Genomic DNA, 15,439 nt, shown 5'->3' on the forward strand with positions numbered 1-15,439 from the left:
TAAAGATAAAAACCATAAAGCAAATGAGACGTGTTGAAAAATAAAGGTTAAGAACTAGGGTGCAGGGCACAACTGAATTTCCACTGCCATGTGGGTGGGATGACAGTGATAAACATGTTGTGATTGGCTGACTGGGGGACTGCTCCCTGTTGGCAAGGAGGGGTGTAATGAAAAGGTATAAAATAGCTTTATTGAAGAAATGCCTTAGATCATACATCAAATCATTCTCTAAATCATACTTTAGAACATACTCTGTGCAGCTTAGAGTTTGATGTGTGTGATCTCCATATGCATATGCTTTGCTGAATAAAGAGTTGAAGTTGGACTTCACGTCTCCGACTGACTTCTTGCCATCTAAAGAATCGGGTGAAGCCGGCGTGCTTCGACAGCAGCAACCATGTCATGGATGTATTACTTATAACTAAAAACTTAGACTGGTTATAATATACTAAGAGGAAAAACAAAGTATTTAGGACCAGTGTTGGTCAAGTTACTTGAAAAAAGTAATCAGTAAATAATTACTGATTACTTCCCCCAAAAAGTAATCCCGTTACTTTACTGATTACTTATTTTCAAAAGTAATTAATTACTTAGTTACTTTTTAAAAACACGATTTACAACCTGAAGAGGTGATAAAGCGATAGATCTTTCAGCCCAATTCTACTTTTTCTACATAATCCATCATACAAAATGTAATCAAATGGAAAAGTATCTTTTTTTAAACTTGTTTTATCAGTTTTAATCTTTTAACTTTATGCATCAAGCAAAAATTTAATGATATGCAACATTCTCTGACTTGAATAAATTAGTTTAACATTTAAACCTATTTTCTACACATTCCAGCACATAAAATAAAATATTTTTTGTGTTTACACTCAGTCTTTCAAATAGATGCAAGTAAAACACAGCAGAAAATAAATAAAGTCAAAGACTCAGCGGTCCTGTTGCTCTATTTTCACCTGTAAAGCAGGACTACGGTAGGCGGAGGTTTACCCTGGTGCAGGTGTGCCGCGATCAGTTGAAGAATCCACGACTTTCTCTGTGAGTTTCCCATTACGTCATTGCGCACTCGGTGCTTGCTTGGAAGTTTAGGGGTTTTTTTCGCTGTAAAAAGAAGTTTTCTTCCCACGCACGATGGACGCTAATGTTTTTATCACTTTTTATGGAATCAAACTTAAAGTAAGGTCAGTACTTCCATGCTTTAAACGCTGCACGCTCATGCTCTCTCCCACAATCGATATGTGATCCATTGATGATCTGCACACAGCTGTTGTCACGAACGGCGCACTCGCTTACATCACGGTCGTGAGACATTCTCGCAAAAAATCACGGTTTTAGTAACGCAGTAACGCAGCGTTCCTACGGGAAAGTAACGGTAATCTAATTACCGTTTTTGCAATAGTAATCCCTTACTTTACTCGTTACTTGAAAAAAGTAATCAGATTACAGTAACGCGTTACTCTCTGTTTAGGACTAGTATGGCTAGATGTTGAAGTTAATGCCAATGATCTCTCTTGTAAGTACTGTACATTGGGTATTTTACATATCAAATACTCAGATTTATAAAACCACCACCCAATCTAACGTTTATGCCACAAGTGCCCTAAAACAGCATTATTGGTAATTACCCAAATCTTTGTTTATTTTTATGTAATAGTTAATCCACCAACATGTGCAAAATCTTTAATCAAAATTAGATTTTGCTACAATATAATTATTGCTGTTATCTGTGAATTTTCAAATTAACTCTTTTATTTTAAAAAAGGGAAGCAGATTAATACATTATCATTAAAATGCCAAATTACAGTTATTTAATTGTATTCATGAACCGAAAAATTTGTTTTGGTGACTGAATATTATGCTTCATTAATTTCTGACTTCTCAGTGCAGTCCGGGTCAAATTTGGGTAAAAACAAAAATAACGAATTCAGTTTGCTATTTGCCTAACAACATTATTTTTTCTCTTTCTATGACAAAGTCTAATATATTTGTTAAGCACTGTACAACGTGTAGGAAATGACAGTGTTTAATTTTACATTGTCTGGCAGGAAAGCCACTTAAATAAAAAATTAAAAAGCAGTCATTCGGTAGTGAGCACAAATGAGTGAGCACAAGTTTAGCTTTATTCATCCCAAGGGTTGGAAAATTCTTGAATTATAGCAGATAAAAACACTCAAGGAAACCAATAACAAAACAGCTTAAATAAAACAGAATAGTTCAATAAAAATGTAATATGACAAACCAAAACCGCTCAATAACGTGCACAAAATGAAGGAACTTATTTAAAAGGGAAAAAGTATAGAATGAAACACCAGCTATTGATATAATAGGACATTTAATATTGGGTGGGTGGAGAAAACATTTCACATTATATTATTCTATCTCCAGTTTAAGCTTGACTATTAAAATCATTATCCATGGAATTAAGTTAATGAATTTTGCATAGACTGTATGATGCTGTTGGGAGATCCCTGAGCAAAATGATACTTTATGACTGAAAATATAGGAATGTGCATGTAATGGTAGAAATATTAAGTCATTAACATAGCAGTATAGTAGAGTGTTCTTTTAGACAAGTTTTTGCATACAGGGAGTACTGGTACATAGAGTCATTACACTGAACATATGGTGTTTCTAGGCACAATCATGACTGTTCAGCTTGTTTTGTTGCAGCTCTAAATGAAGATGTGTCAGCACATGTGTCAGCACATTCAACTTATGTTGCTATGGGCAGAGGTTTTTTTTGACATTGAGGGGAAAAAAAAGACCAAAGCATCTTTGGTCTTTAGTTAACAGCAGTTTTTTATAAAAAAAAAAAAAAAAGAAAGAAAAAACAGTGATTCAGCTCGTTGTATTTCTAAAATTGAAATCTCCAGTCAATAAAAATGCTGAAACACGCTTTGTAACCAAGAGCATTTATTTTTATTTAAAAAAATGAAAGGGAAAAGCTTTCATGTCTTCCTGCCACAGTGACTGGGTGTTTAGCAAACCAATTAAGGAATCTGCTAATTTCTTCATAGAGTAGATTTTATCAGCATTTTTCAGGTTTCTCCCAAAATGAGAGACTGATTGAGAGACAGTGAGGCTGTGATGTCTGAAAATTTTGTAATATGCGAATATTCAGTAATATCTAACATTCATTATCAACTGTTATTTTTAAAATAACATTTCGTTATGCTGGTGAAACACAATGGTGAACAGTAAGGCAGCTCACTATAAGCTCAGTATAACCACTGCATAAATTTATAAAATGCAAATGGTACACCTTCAGCTCCTCTGCACAGGCCATTAAGAAATAATGGTATGATGTAATGCTGCCGCCTACTGGCAGAAACAGACACAGCATATATCATGGTAGAGACCTTTTACCATTATATAAGCGATAACAAGAAATTACGTCATGCATCATCCAAATCAAATCACATCAAATTACAGTCAGGTAAATACTGGTGAGGTATAATAGTTTGAGAAGGACTTTGTTTTGAATAACTGAAAATAAATGAGTTCATCATTTCACACATAAAACAGTGACAGCGCAGTTATTCAGTCGGTATCTTTAATAATTAACCAATGAATGTTTGGCTGGCTGACGGACCTTTATTTCCTTAAAGGAAACAGAAGCTCTGCTCCATGCTGGTGAAGACCACAGCTCTAGAACAGCAGAAACACATCCGTCAAAAGTGCAGCTACAATTACACTGGTGTATTAGTTCTGTTTTGTGCATTAGGTTATTCAGCATCACAGAAAGAAATACTTAAATTAAAAAAAAACCATTAACTTTAATAGCTACTTGTATATAAGCAGTGTTTTTAAAGCAGCTGCTGTGCAGGCAACAGCTGGATGTAACAGTTTCCTGGTATACATTTCCACTGCAAGCAACCAAGACCCAGCTATTCCACCACTGAAGGACATGTGTCAATATTTACCTCCCAAATTTACTGCAGCCAACTGGTGCATTCAACATTCTTACAAAATCAATTTTCTCTTCAGCTCACTTTTGCAAAAATAAACAAACAAATAAACAAAAGTAGAGAGTTTGTGCATACTTAAGGCATTGCCTTCAGGTGAACAGGTGTCAGAGCACTTATCCATCTGGCTTTGTGGAACAAGATTGTGGGGAGCTAAGGACTTCGCTTAGGCTTCACTTTAAAACGTCCTGTACTCAAAACAGGGCATTGTCAAAAAAAGCAAATTTCTACACAAATAAATTTGATTTATTCCCCTTTGCATGTGTTTTGACCCTGCTCTCTTATTTTGTCTCCAACACAAAAAAAGTAATGATTGTAAACTCTTAACTGGCCGTACTGAAAATCATGCAGTTATTAGCATTTCCCTACTGCAATATGCGAGAAATATGTCACCTCCTGATAATCTATTTAGCTCTTTGTATTTATGAATCTTAATATGAGATACAATGCCACTTAATCATGGATGACCTACCAGGGTTGAGAATTCTCTCTGCAGCTTTGTGCTCGTGGTGCCTGCGGAGGATGTTTTGTGCCTTCCTCTGGTTTGTGCTTATATCAGGCGCAGCCTTGATTTCTGTTGCTGTCAGGTTGTTCTTGATGGCTTTTGAAGCTGTGGAGCGAGCCAGGCTGGGAAGTAGGTTCTGGTATTCTTCATCGGTGAAGTCTGGCTCTGGGCCCTCTACATCACTGACTCTTAAAAGGGAAACACAATATATGTTATGATTCTTTCACATCGCTTTGACTGCTAAACAAATATTTGTGAGAGTTGCAATAGTATTGTTCTGGATCTTTTCATCATCATTAGCATTAATAGTTACACGTGTCGTCACATATTTGTAGTTCCATATACAAAAAAGGCAAACATTTATTTTTAAAGATGAATATTACATCAGATATAAAGCTGCCAACATACCTCCCTTTAGTTAAAATAGTGTAAACTTCCAGCACCAACAGCTCAGCTGCTCCTGGTTTACAATGGATTGTTCCATCAATGGCCTCCTTCTTCAAGTACAGATTCCGCTTCTCTAAAGACTGAATCAATAAACTTTGTAGATTATATTTAAACACTTGAATGGAGAAGGAAACCACTTTACGATTCAGTTAACACAGGCACTGTGGGTAGTGAAAATGTCACATCCCAGCGGGACCTCAACACAGGGTTGGACTGGTAAATCTGGCATACTGGGCATTTTGTGCACCAGCTGTACAAGCACTGACAACAGCCCATTCATTTATTTTCAATACTGACACTGGATTGCCCAATCAATCTCTTAATGTGACCAGCCCATCCCCTTTGCTGTGTGGAAGAAGTGGTGAAAAGGTGAAGCTAAAAAGCTGAAAGAAAACAATAAAAAGAAATTAAGAACAACCAACATGTTAGCTGTCGGGGCTGCTGCTCCACCATGAACCGGGAACAACTAGTAACCAATCTTCAGTTACAGCACGCTGTTGCTGCAAGTGCCTGCTGTGGAGAAGTGAGGGGGAGATGGAGGTAGATGAAATTGACGTGGTGAGAAAATAGATGAAGGGACATAATAAAGAAGGAACTTTGACCACGAGCCATTGCTAATAGCTGAAGTTTAGCTTTTAACTGTACCAACTATTTAAGTCCACGTCCAGCCCTGCTTCAACATATGCATTTAAAGCTCCATGCTGTCTGTGTGTCTGTGCCCCTGGTGTATTGCAGATTAACCAAAACATTTATTTATGACACTTGCAGTAGCAGTAGCCTGCAACAAGTAAGAGAAACTTGAACTTGTATTATTTAAACACCAAACTGTAGCTGGAAGATGCATTTCAGTGACATGCCAACTGCAGTGAATAAAAAAAGCATTTCTTCGTGGCTCATTATATTTTTGAATATTTTGCTCTGCTCACCCGCTCTATCTGGCTCCAGTTCCACTGTTTGGCAGAAAGCGATGTTCCTCTGTCGTATGAGTGCAATGAAAAGTCTCGGGGGTAATAATGAGAAAATATCTGTGCCACAAGGTAGCCGCTGGAAAAATCTCTGGAAATGAAATACAGAAATAACAATATGCACTTACTGGCTCTACCAGTGGAATTTGCCTTAGCACTTGGTTATTCCTTGTCATAGCAGATTTATTGTTATCCTTGCGTTTTCCTTCTTTTTTAATCAACCTCACATAATCCTGCTCCTTTTAAGTTGGTTATTCGCTTCATATTTTATGCATTGTAAGTTTGTGTTTAAATGAGGAAACGGAAGAAAATGGGCCACATGGTAGTTCAGAATTTGGATATGCTGTATATAAATTAGGAAATTGATACAAACACAGTTTACAGTGTGCTGGAAATTGGGTGGGTGGGTGTGAGGGGGAGGTAGATTGAGGTAGATTTTGTGTGGTGATATTGTATTGATACAGGGACACCAAATATCACTTTAATTTAATTTTAAACAAATGAAAATATTCTGGAATTACTATGAGGACTCACCTCACGCACCACAATCCTGAGATAATGATAGCCAGACAAACTTCAATTAAATTGGCTCAACTCTAAGCCCATCCAACACTGGACACACTTAGCTTGACAAAGCCAGCTCTTTTACACAATTTTCAAACAGCCTCATGCTTTAAAACTTACAAGCTGATGAATGACCTCCTTTTAATTTCAAAGAGACATTTTTCTTCATAAGGTCTGGCCTGCACAGTCCCATCCACTCAGTTTCCTTCTCATTCATGCTGGTTACCATGATTGCTGCAGAAGCACTAAACCACTGTTAGCCAACTAATGAAATTAAGATTGCACTGCAACAACCTATCTTTACCAAACTGTATGAATTTAACTTCCAGTTCATGTGTATCAGTAGAATTCAGCTAAGGGGGTACATCAATGCCGTAATGGGTACTGTATGTGTGTGTGTGGATTTATATATATCATGAATGTATGTATTGTGCATTCATTTATTCCTCTATTCCTCTTTTCTGCTGAACTAACAGTTCAGCTGCTGTTCTGATCTTCGGGATTCAGAGGTTATCCACAGATCTCCTTTTTTCAGTCACAAGAGTCCAGGAGCTAATAAAAAGTGCGACATCGTGTGCATATATAAAATGTGCAGGCTTAGATACAGCGTGACACTTGGTCACCCTAGTTTTATGTGATTTTTTTTTCTTTTTTTTTATTCTGCAGTTACATGTTTTTTTTAAGTTAGAAAAAAGATTAAATGGTATCTAAAAATGGTATCTACGTTCAATTTAGCTAGCTAACAGTAGGTTAGTAAAAACACAACATAATACTTTTCTAACAATATGCAGGAAAATAGACGTGTAAAAATAGATATATTTTTTTTTTAAAATTACACATATCCTCTTTTAAATATTCTTCTTCTTTTCTTTTATTCGTATTTGTGATTCACAAAATAGGTTCTGTACCTGCGCACATTTTTGGGATAAAATGCCAAGTCCAGAGTTTGCAGCCACTTGACTACTTCTCTTGGTAGTCCTGTTTTCTTGGGACATTCTGCGAAACATATGCTGCTCCGAGCCATGAAATCTACACACCAGTGACTTTTCTATCGCTGTTACCAGTCACCTCCATAAATCAAGCCGAGATCTGCTTTTTTTTAAGGGAGGGCTAATTGACGAGCTCCTGGCCTGTTTTGTTGAGATTTCTATGACAACGGCACTCTGCGGTGCTAAACCGTGTCGGTAGCGGCGTGCTGCCCTCTAGAGGATGAGCGGTCTGTTTCTTCAGTTATTTATTTATTTGGCTAACATTTGTATAAAGCTTTTAAATAATAGTGCTACCCAATAAATAATACTAGAGCATACACAACTGCATGTAATATAACAATGAAACTGAAATAATTCATTAGAAATACTGAAGCTAAACTCAGATATATGAAATAAAAAATCAAAATACGGCCAAAATATTATCAAATGGCACATGAATATCTTGTTAATAATATGTTAGAGCATGAAAGTTCCATTCAGCTACACACATTTCCATCTGAGCAGTTGTCAGCGGTCAGTAATCCAAGCTTAAACTTGTCAACTTTTTGAATAACTGGTTCCACCACTGAGACAAACATCAGTAACAAATCCACCATGTGGCTGCTGGGAAAGACATATTTGAATGCAACAGGTTTCAAAACAGATTTTTAATAATCTAATGTTAAATGCGAAACAATGAACATTCATTAACATACAGCATATAGTGTGCATTTACACGATATTCGAATCTTTTATGGGGGGGTTTAAATATAAAGTGCAGCACTCACTGGCAACTAGTAAGGCATTTTCTAAACACTGCAGAACAGAAAACAAAATATTTATTATTAATGTTATTCAAACAAAATTAACCTAGGGAAAACTAATCCTGGAAGTTTGTTTTAGTGGCATCCTGCTTTACATTTATCCAGGTCCACACATCCTCACATGGGAATCAGGCCAGCTCAACACAGCTGCTACAGTCAGCTACTCGGCCGTGTAGCTAATTCAAATTAATTGCTTTTACTGGATTGACTGGAAGCTAAAATTAAAGTTAAGAGGAGTGTGGAGTCGATATAATTTTTTGGTGTCCAAGGCTTCTTCCTGCAAGTCCCATTTAGGCAGACAGTTTCATAGTCTGTTGTCATTGGTACTGCAGGTAGCTCTTGATCCTGTTAGGCAGAGGAAGATGGGAAAGAAGGTGGAGTCTGTCGCGTCCAACGCAGTTTCTGATGCACTGACGACACAACTGGCTAAGCAACCGTGGTGTAGCTATGAAAAGGAGACAGGAAAACATTATTTATCACTGTTAATTGGTGGTTAAAAAAAAGACAGAAACAGATCAAAGCAAGGTCAGGAAGGGATCAATGACTGCGAACGAAACCAAGCAAAAAGTAAACTCATACCTTCATAAAGCAGTAGAAAGCCTTCTGTAAGACTGCTGGGTGGAGCCACATCCACTGGCCTCTGAAACTCTGTGTTCCTGGCATTAATGTCTGCGCCAAAGTCCAGCAGCAACTTCACTACAGCTGTGCAGTCTTTTTCTGCAGCTGCATGTAAAGGTGAATCCAGGGATTTACCTTTCTGTACATTTGCACCTACATGGAGGAGACTATAATTATCCATAGTCCAATCAGAAAACTCCAATATCAGATACCTGTATTGTTAAGTACAAGTAGCTTTGGTTAATTTGTGATTATATTTTTAATTTACCTTTTCTTTACTTGCCTAAATTAGTACCTTATTTCAAAGACTGCAGTGAGACACAAATGGGCACACTAATCACTTGTATATGTAATCAGTCACTTGTTGGGTATAAATGTGGTCCCACTTCTTATTGAAATTGCAATGTGTGCTGTGCTTGTATTAAGTTCTTGTTTACTAAGGCTGCTGCTAATAAAACAATTAGTTTGTCTGTTTCTTATGTGATAGAGCTCTCATTAGCTCTTTGTTACACCTTTTGCACTTGACAATTTGCAGTCTCATTGTTTGTCATATTCCTAGCACAGAATTTATCATATTGTTGTTTAAATGTTTTTATCCCCCCCCCCCCCAGAGGCCTCTAAAATCCTCTGAGCATGCATATATTTATTATATATCAGTTTGTTTTTGTGTTTCTAATGCGCTTAAGTCCATATGTTCACATAGGACTTTTCTGTAAACATCGACACAGTTCTACGAACTGACCTTCCCTCAGGAGTTTCCTGGCACATTCGAGCTCTTGGCAGACGCAGGCTGTATATAGTGCTGTGCCCAGGTGAGGAATGTCCATGTCCACATCTGCCCCCCAAGTCACCAGAGCCTCTACACAACCGTAATGACCTGGAAGTAATGAAGCGTGAAGTCAGTAATCAGTAAGTGACAATGCAAAATAATTCTCCAAGCTGTCTGCTCAGGCCCTGTTGGATTTATAGCTAAAGCTGTTTATCATAGTGCATGTAAGAACGTGCTTATAGCACAGTAAAGGACACAAAATCAGGTCGAAAGTCAAGCGTAATCTGCAGTGAGGGGAACTGCGATAATGTTGGGTTATTTTCTGATTATAGTGCTCTGATTATACCGTTAGTCAAAAATAATGACTCTCATCAGCAAAAGCTGGCTCTCACAAGCTTAAGTCTCTAGTCCTCTAACACTGGCTCACTTTGAAGTAAATGGTCCATGTAGAATAGTCTCTTTTTGCAAGGGAATATCTTTCCATTGTGTTTCACATACACCCACACAGTATGACATGCATAATCATGTAACACTAACTTGAATCACAAAAAATACTGAAAATAATCAGTTTGTGAATTTTTGTAAAATCGTTGGCCATGACATACCTTTGCTGGTTGCTTCGTGTATCGGAGAAGGTTGATATACAAGACTCTGGGGTTTTGCTCCATTTTCCAGAAGGATTTCCGTGCATGCCACACTGCCCACTGTACAGGCATTGAACAGAGCGGTGACTCCATCAATTGTAGAAGCATTGACCTGTGAACACATTTTCCTTTTATTCTTATATTTAGGCCTTATTTAATCATGCAAGTTGACTAATAGTAACAGCCTGGGGGTACAGTTGAAAGGGAACAACAACAACTTAATAGCTCTGCAGTGACTGAAACAGGACATTGCTCATTTGTTACCCTTACCCAGATTTTCCCAGCCATGGAAATTTAATTTGACCTGTGCAACATGGCAACATTAAAGAGTCACCAGGCCACTATAGGACTTACATTTGCTCCTGCATCAATGAGTGCTCTGGCACAGGCAACATGGTCTCCAAGACAGGCCTCATGCAGGGGTGTTACATGGTCTATAGTCAGAACATTTACATTGTGACCCTGGAAACAGAATCAAATAGCCACAAATATTTAGTGGGCATGGATATTTATGGGACATTAACTCATAAATGAACAAGAACATTAATAAAGTTTATCTCCTCTTACAAAACACAGACATTCTCTTCAGTCAGGGTTCTTAGCGATTTTCAAACTGTGATGATTTCAACAGCAGAGATTAACAAGCCTGCTAATTAAACCAATTAAATCCAACTTAAAGCCAGTAAAGAGCTAATAAATTACCATCTGAAGTCCTGTAATAATTGTCCTACTTTGTTATGAATTTGTCTGACTAGAGCAAAGCATTGTTTCCTCTGTAGCTGAAGTCACAGGCTTTTTTGTAGCACACTCTGTGAGCAGCTGGAAATGCAAGTGGAGATTTCACTTTTAATGCATTTGTATTAGTATTGTACTTGTTTTTGTTTGTGATTATTCTTTCCTTAGCATATGCTCAAATAATAGTTCCATGGTCAAACTCCCCTCACACACTATACATAAGGGGCATGTATATGCCATAAAAACTACAAAAATCACATTAATTTTAAAACCATGTGGTTATTGTAACCCATAGTACAAGTTTGAGTATTTACATTTTGTGTTGTTGGCATTTAGCTAGCCTGTATATTGAAACTTATGAACTGTTGTTAAGTATGTACAGGTTTAAAGTGTTAAATAGGGCAGTGAATAGAAAGTACAATCTCTTACAATTCCATGAATTAAAAAGAAAATCTTTGGGTAAATAAGGCCTTTGAACTACTGTACAATACATGATATATCAAACCATGCCATTGTTTATTTTCCAAAAACTAGGCCAAAATCCTAGCACTATGCGAAAAATTAAGTACACTCCATGATTCAATAGCTTGTAGAACAAACTTTACTCTGACATTGTTCTTTAGAACAGGGTTTGTGGGGATTTATCCACAGCTTCCTCAAGGTCTCACCACAGCATTTTAGCTAAGAGGTTGATCTGGACTTTGACTGTCCCACTGCAACACCTTGGGTCTTTTCTTTTTCAGCCATTCTGTTGTAGGTTTGCTCTTGTGGTGATGTTCTAGTCTGTGACCAAATTTCAGCTAAGCTCTAACAGATAGCCTCATCTTTAACTGTAGAATGGTGTTGAACGGTGTTCATGGTTAGCTCAGTGACTGCTAGGGGCCCAGGATGTGTGATTGCAGAAGAAGCTCAAATCATCACCCCTCCACCACTGAGCTTGACAGTTACTATGAACAATTACTGTCACTATGAAGCGATTGTGCTGATATGTTGTGTTTCTGTTTTGCCAGATGTGGCACTGTGAATAATGGCCAAACATCTCCACTTAGGACATTGGTTCCAGGTGCTGCCATGTTCGTTTTAGAGAGAACAGGCTTTCTACTGGCAACCCTTCCAAACAAACCATATTAGTTCAGTCTTTTCCTAATTGTACTATAATGAGATGTAGCTTTTGGGTTTTTGGCAGTGTCTCTGGGCATTGCAGAGATGAATTTGGCAACTGTCTTGAATGTTTTCCACTTGTGAATAATCTTTCTCACTGTAGAATGATTTGGTCTTCCCAAACAGATCAGCAGCAACAATTGCTTCTTTAAGATAATCGCCTAGTTTTTCCTTATTCGTTGGCAATGTGCTAAACATTGACACACACCTGCACGCTCCAGACCAGCAAGTGCCAAAATGTCTGCTCTTATATCAGTGGTTACACTTGCTGATGATCAGTTACTCAGATGCTTTTACCCTAATGCATTTAGGGTGTACATAATTGTTTCTGCACTTTGGCTCAATTTTTTATCATGAAAATAATGACAGAGTGTGTGTTATGTCGTGTTTTTTTTAATTCGTTTTAGGTGGTATTTACAAGATTTGTGGAGCTGTTCAGAACCATGCATCCATTTTTATCGGCTTATTTAGTTCAGGGTCGTGATGGGGCTGGAGATAATCCCACTGGTCTTAAGCTTGAAGGGTAAAACTGGACAGGTGACCAGTCTGTATCAGGGCTCACCCAGTGAGCCAGACAAACACTCATGCTCACATCCACACTTATAGCCAATTTAGAATTACCACTTAACCTATCACGCATGTCTTTGGACTATGGGAGGAAGCCAGAGTGCCCATAGAGAACCACAGGCAAAAGAGATAACATACAAATTCCACTCAGAAAAGTCCCAGCTGGTCAGGGGATTTGGACCTTCTTGCTTTGAGGAAACAATGCCTACTATTGCACCACTGTGCTGCCGTGTAAGGAACAGCTTTATATCTTATATATATATTTTTTAATATGCACTGATACATCAACTCTTATAATTGACAGATAGCGTGAAACAGTATCTTCCCTGTTGGATCACTAACATTATTAGCATTTTTATGCCGCATGGAAAGCTAGAACTACGTAGTGAAATATGGAAATAGTTATCAATAATTTATCTGGTAGGTGTATACTGTGTTATTCTCATTAAAAAATATTGCTGCTACAAGCATACCAAGCATATGCTATATTGTAATCTTGACCCAGGTAATAATTTTATACAAGTCTTACAGATAACTTTATAGCAGTCTCCAGAGTTTTATCCATACCTTGATCTCTTTATCAAGGTGTGGATAAATCTACAAAGTTACTGAACCAAACTGGCTTGTGGAAGAGATGGTTACAACAGGATTCATGTTTGCAGATGAGAGGTTACACATTACCCGCCTGCCTCCAAGGGAATTGTGTTTTTCTTCACCTGTAAAATGAGGGTCCTCAAGGCCAGGAGGCGGCCCTGACTGGCAGCATCGTGGAGGGGTGAGCGGTCTGCCCAAGATCCTGTGACAGGAATATGAATTCAGTATTCAATTCAGTATTGAACACTTAAATGTATTATTATTTACTTAATTCTCTCATCCAGAGAAATAAAAATAAAATCAACAGTACAGAGAAAGCTTCAAATATGCATTCTCCTGCCACACATCTAAACATAGCAAGTAGGTGTTTTAACCTCTCAAGTCACGTTTTACCTTTCATCTTCCAAGAGTTAATGCACCCAGCAGCATATGGTTATGTGACTTAACAGCGCTTGAAAATTCCTGATGCATTAAACTCTGCACTATCACACTCCATTCACATGACAAATGAAAGTAAACCTGCCAAACTGGCTGTGCCCTTTTAATAAAAAAGAAGGAACTCCAGAAAAAAGAAGAAATGTCTTCAGGCACACCTGAGTCAATGTCCAGAATAACAGCTGATGCATTCCACACGTTCTCATCGTCATCATCTTCATCCATCCTTTCATCCATATTCTTTATAAATTATACAATAATCCACCCAATGTTTTCTATTAAATCATGCTTTTTTATTCATGCACCTTATTTTCCCTGACTGACATTAAAATCTGAAATACGGACAGGACCAGCTAGAGACATCAAACAGATTTCTCAGAACAAGAAAGACCATCTCTACGGGACCGTGACAAATACCCTGAGCTTGGTCAATTAGTATTCCATGGAGTGGGTACACTTTAGATTAAACAGCCCTTTGGATGATAGTACAGATTATGTTGTTGTCGTGTCTGTCTTCCCTCAGAATGTGCCTTCGAACCGCCTGTTCCTGAGAATGTGGAGTGTTGTTTTGGTGGCTGTGTGAAAGTGTGCACTGCATAGCTGGGAATGGAAACTAGGGCAGGATGCGGCTGGGGGAGGGGATATCATGACTGCGTTCTATTAATACATTAGAGAGAAAGAGCTGCCGGGCCAACAGTGTCTTCATTTAATATTGAATGTACAGTTCAGGATTTCTAAGTAGCTTTTAAGCTAATGAAAGAAAAGTGGGCTATCAATGATATTTCTAGTATGTATTAATGTGAACACAATTAATGGCTTTTATACTCATTGGATTAGCAATGCAGTATTTATAGCTCATTTGTAAACACTGAAATTGTGTGTGTGTGTCTGTGTGCATGGAAGGCTTCTGTAGGATTCTAAAGAAAACATTTACATTTGACCTCTGACCTTTTACAGTTGGGGTTAAATGCATTGCAGGGTGTTTGTAACCATAATTTATTTATATTGTGGTTACATTTAAGATGTGTTTGCCATCATCGTACAGATATATTTTATTAAACAAAGTAACCAAATTAATAACAAATCAAGTGTTAGTGCTTTTTAAAACGACCTGTCTCAGAGTACTCACTGTGTTGTTGACCATAATCATAGAACTCTGCTGATATCCTGGCAGCCTCTTTGCGATTCCCACGGACAATGTAGAAGTATGTCAGCAAGTTAAGAGAGATCTTAACAAAAAGCTTAAAGCAGAACAGTGCCAAGATGCTGAGGTAAACATTGGACAACTGGGCTGCGAAGGGCTTGTTGGTGAATTCCTCTGTATGGTCTGACATTTCCTCTGGCACGATACAGAAGAGCTTTGGTTATGATGAACGCAGGATCAGATGCCACTACAAAAAGCATAAGAGTAGCCTGCTTTTTCCTCCCAGTGCACTGACTAGTTGGCTGGTCCTGACAAAGCACGGGCTGGAAAAAATTCTCTGCAGCTGCTACTGTGCCTGATTGCAACAACTGAAATGTAAGTGTACACTATGTTTGGATGTGGGTGGGCTCAAGTTATATAAATTTCAAACTTACAAACTTGTTTTAATTGCAGAGGTGATGTAATTTCCCCAAAAAATGTAAGTCATGGCAGCATTTAATTCATATTTTTCATTAAAATGTCTTTTTGCAT

At 37.8% G+C, this 15,439-nt stretch overlaps 2 protein-coding genes across 3 annotated transcripts; both read right to left on the reverse strand.

Annotated features, from left to right (window-relative positions):
* Nucleotides 1–2,117: 2,117 nt before the first annotated feature.
* spata4 (spermatogenesis associated 4) lies at nt 2,118–7,582 on the reverse strand. Its single transcript, XM_080901409.1, is given in 7 exon segments — nt 2,118–3,651; nt 4,047–4,124; nt 4,127–4,156; nt 4,441–4,661; nt 4,882–5,000; nt 5,847–5,976; nt 7,358–7,582. Coding segments are annotated over 7 exon segments (789 nt in total). The 5' UTR covers nt 7,474–7,582; the 3' UTR covers nt 2,118–3,556.
* A 556-nt stretch (nt 7,583–8,138) lies between these two features.
* Nucleotides 8,139–15,272, reverse strand: asb5a (ankyrin repeat and SOCS box containing 5a). Of its 2 annotated transcripts, none has more exons than XM_080900992.1 (7): nt 14,894–15,272; nt 13,452–13,531; nt 10,627–10,734; nt 10,234–10,384; nt 9,602–9,736; nt 8,821–9,012; nt 8,139–8,686 (listed from the first exon to the last, which is right to left on the reverse strand). In XM_080900992.1, the coding sequence occupies exons 1-7, from the start codon at nt 15,096–15,098 to the stop codon at nt 8,559–8,561; spliced, it is 999 nt and encodes a 332-aa protein (XP_080757118.1). In that variant the 5' UTR covers nt 15,099–15,272; the 3' UTR covers nt 8,139–8,558. The 2 variants fall into 2 exon arrangements, with proteins under 2 accessions (XP_080757118.1, XP_080757119.1); XM_080900993.1 differs by lacking the exon at nt 14,894–15,272 and adding an exon at nt 13,923–14,173.
* Between the last annotated feature and the right edge of the window lie 167 nt (nt 15,273–15,439).

The sequence above is a fragment of the Rhamphochromis sp. 'chilingali' genome, assembly GCF_963969265.1.
Source record: "Rhamphochromis sp. 'chilingali' genome assembly, chromosome: 13".
In the NCBI taxonomy this organism is placed as follows: Eukaryota; Metazoa; Chordata; class Actinopteri; order Cichliformes; family Cichlidae; genus Rhamphochromis; species Rhamphochromis sp. 'chilingali'.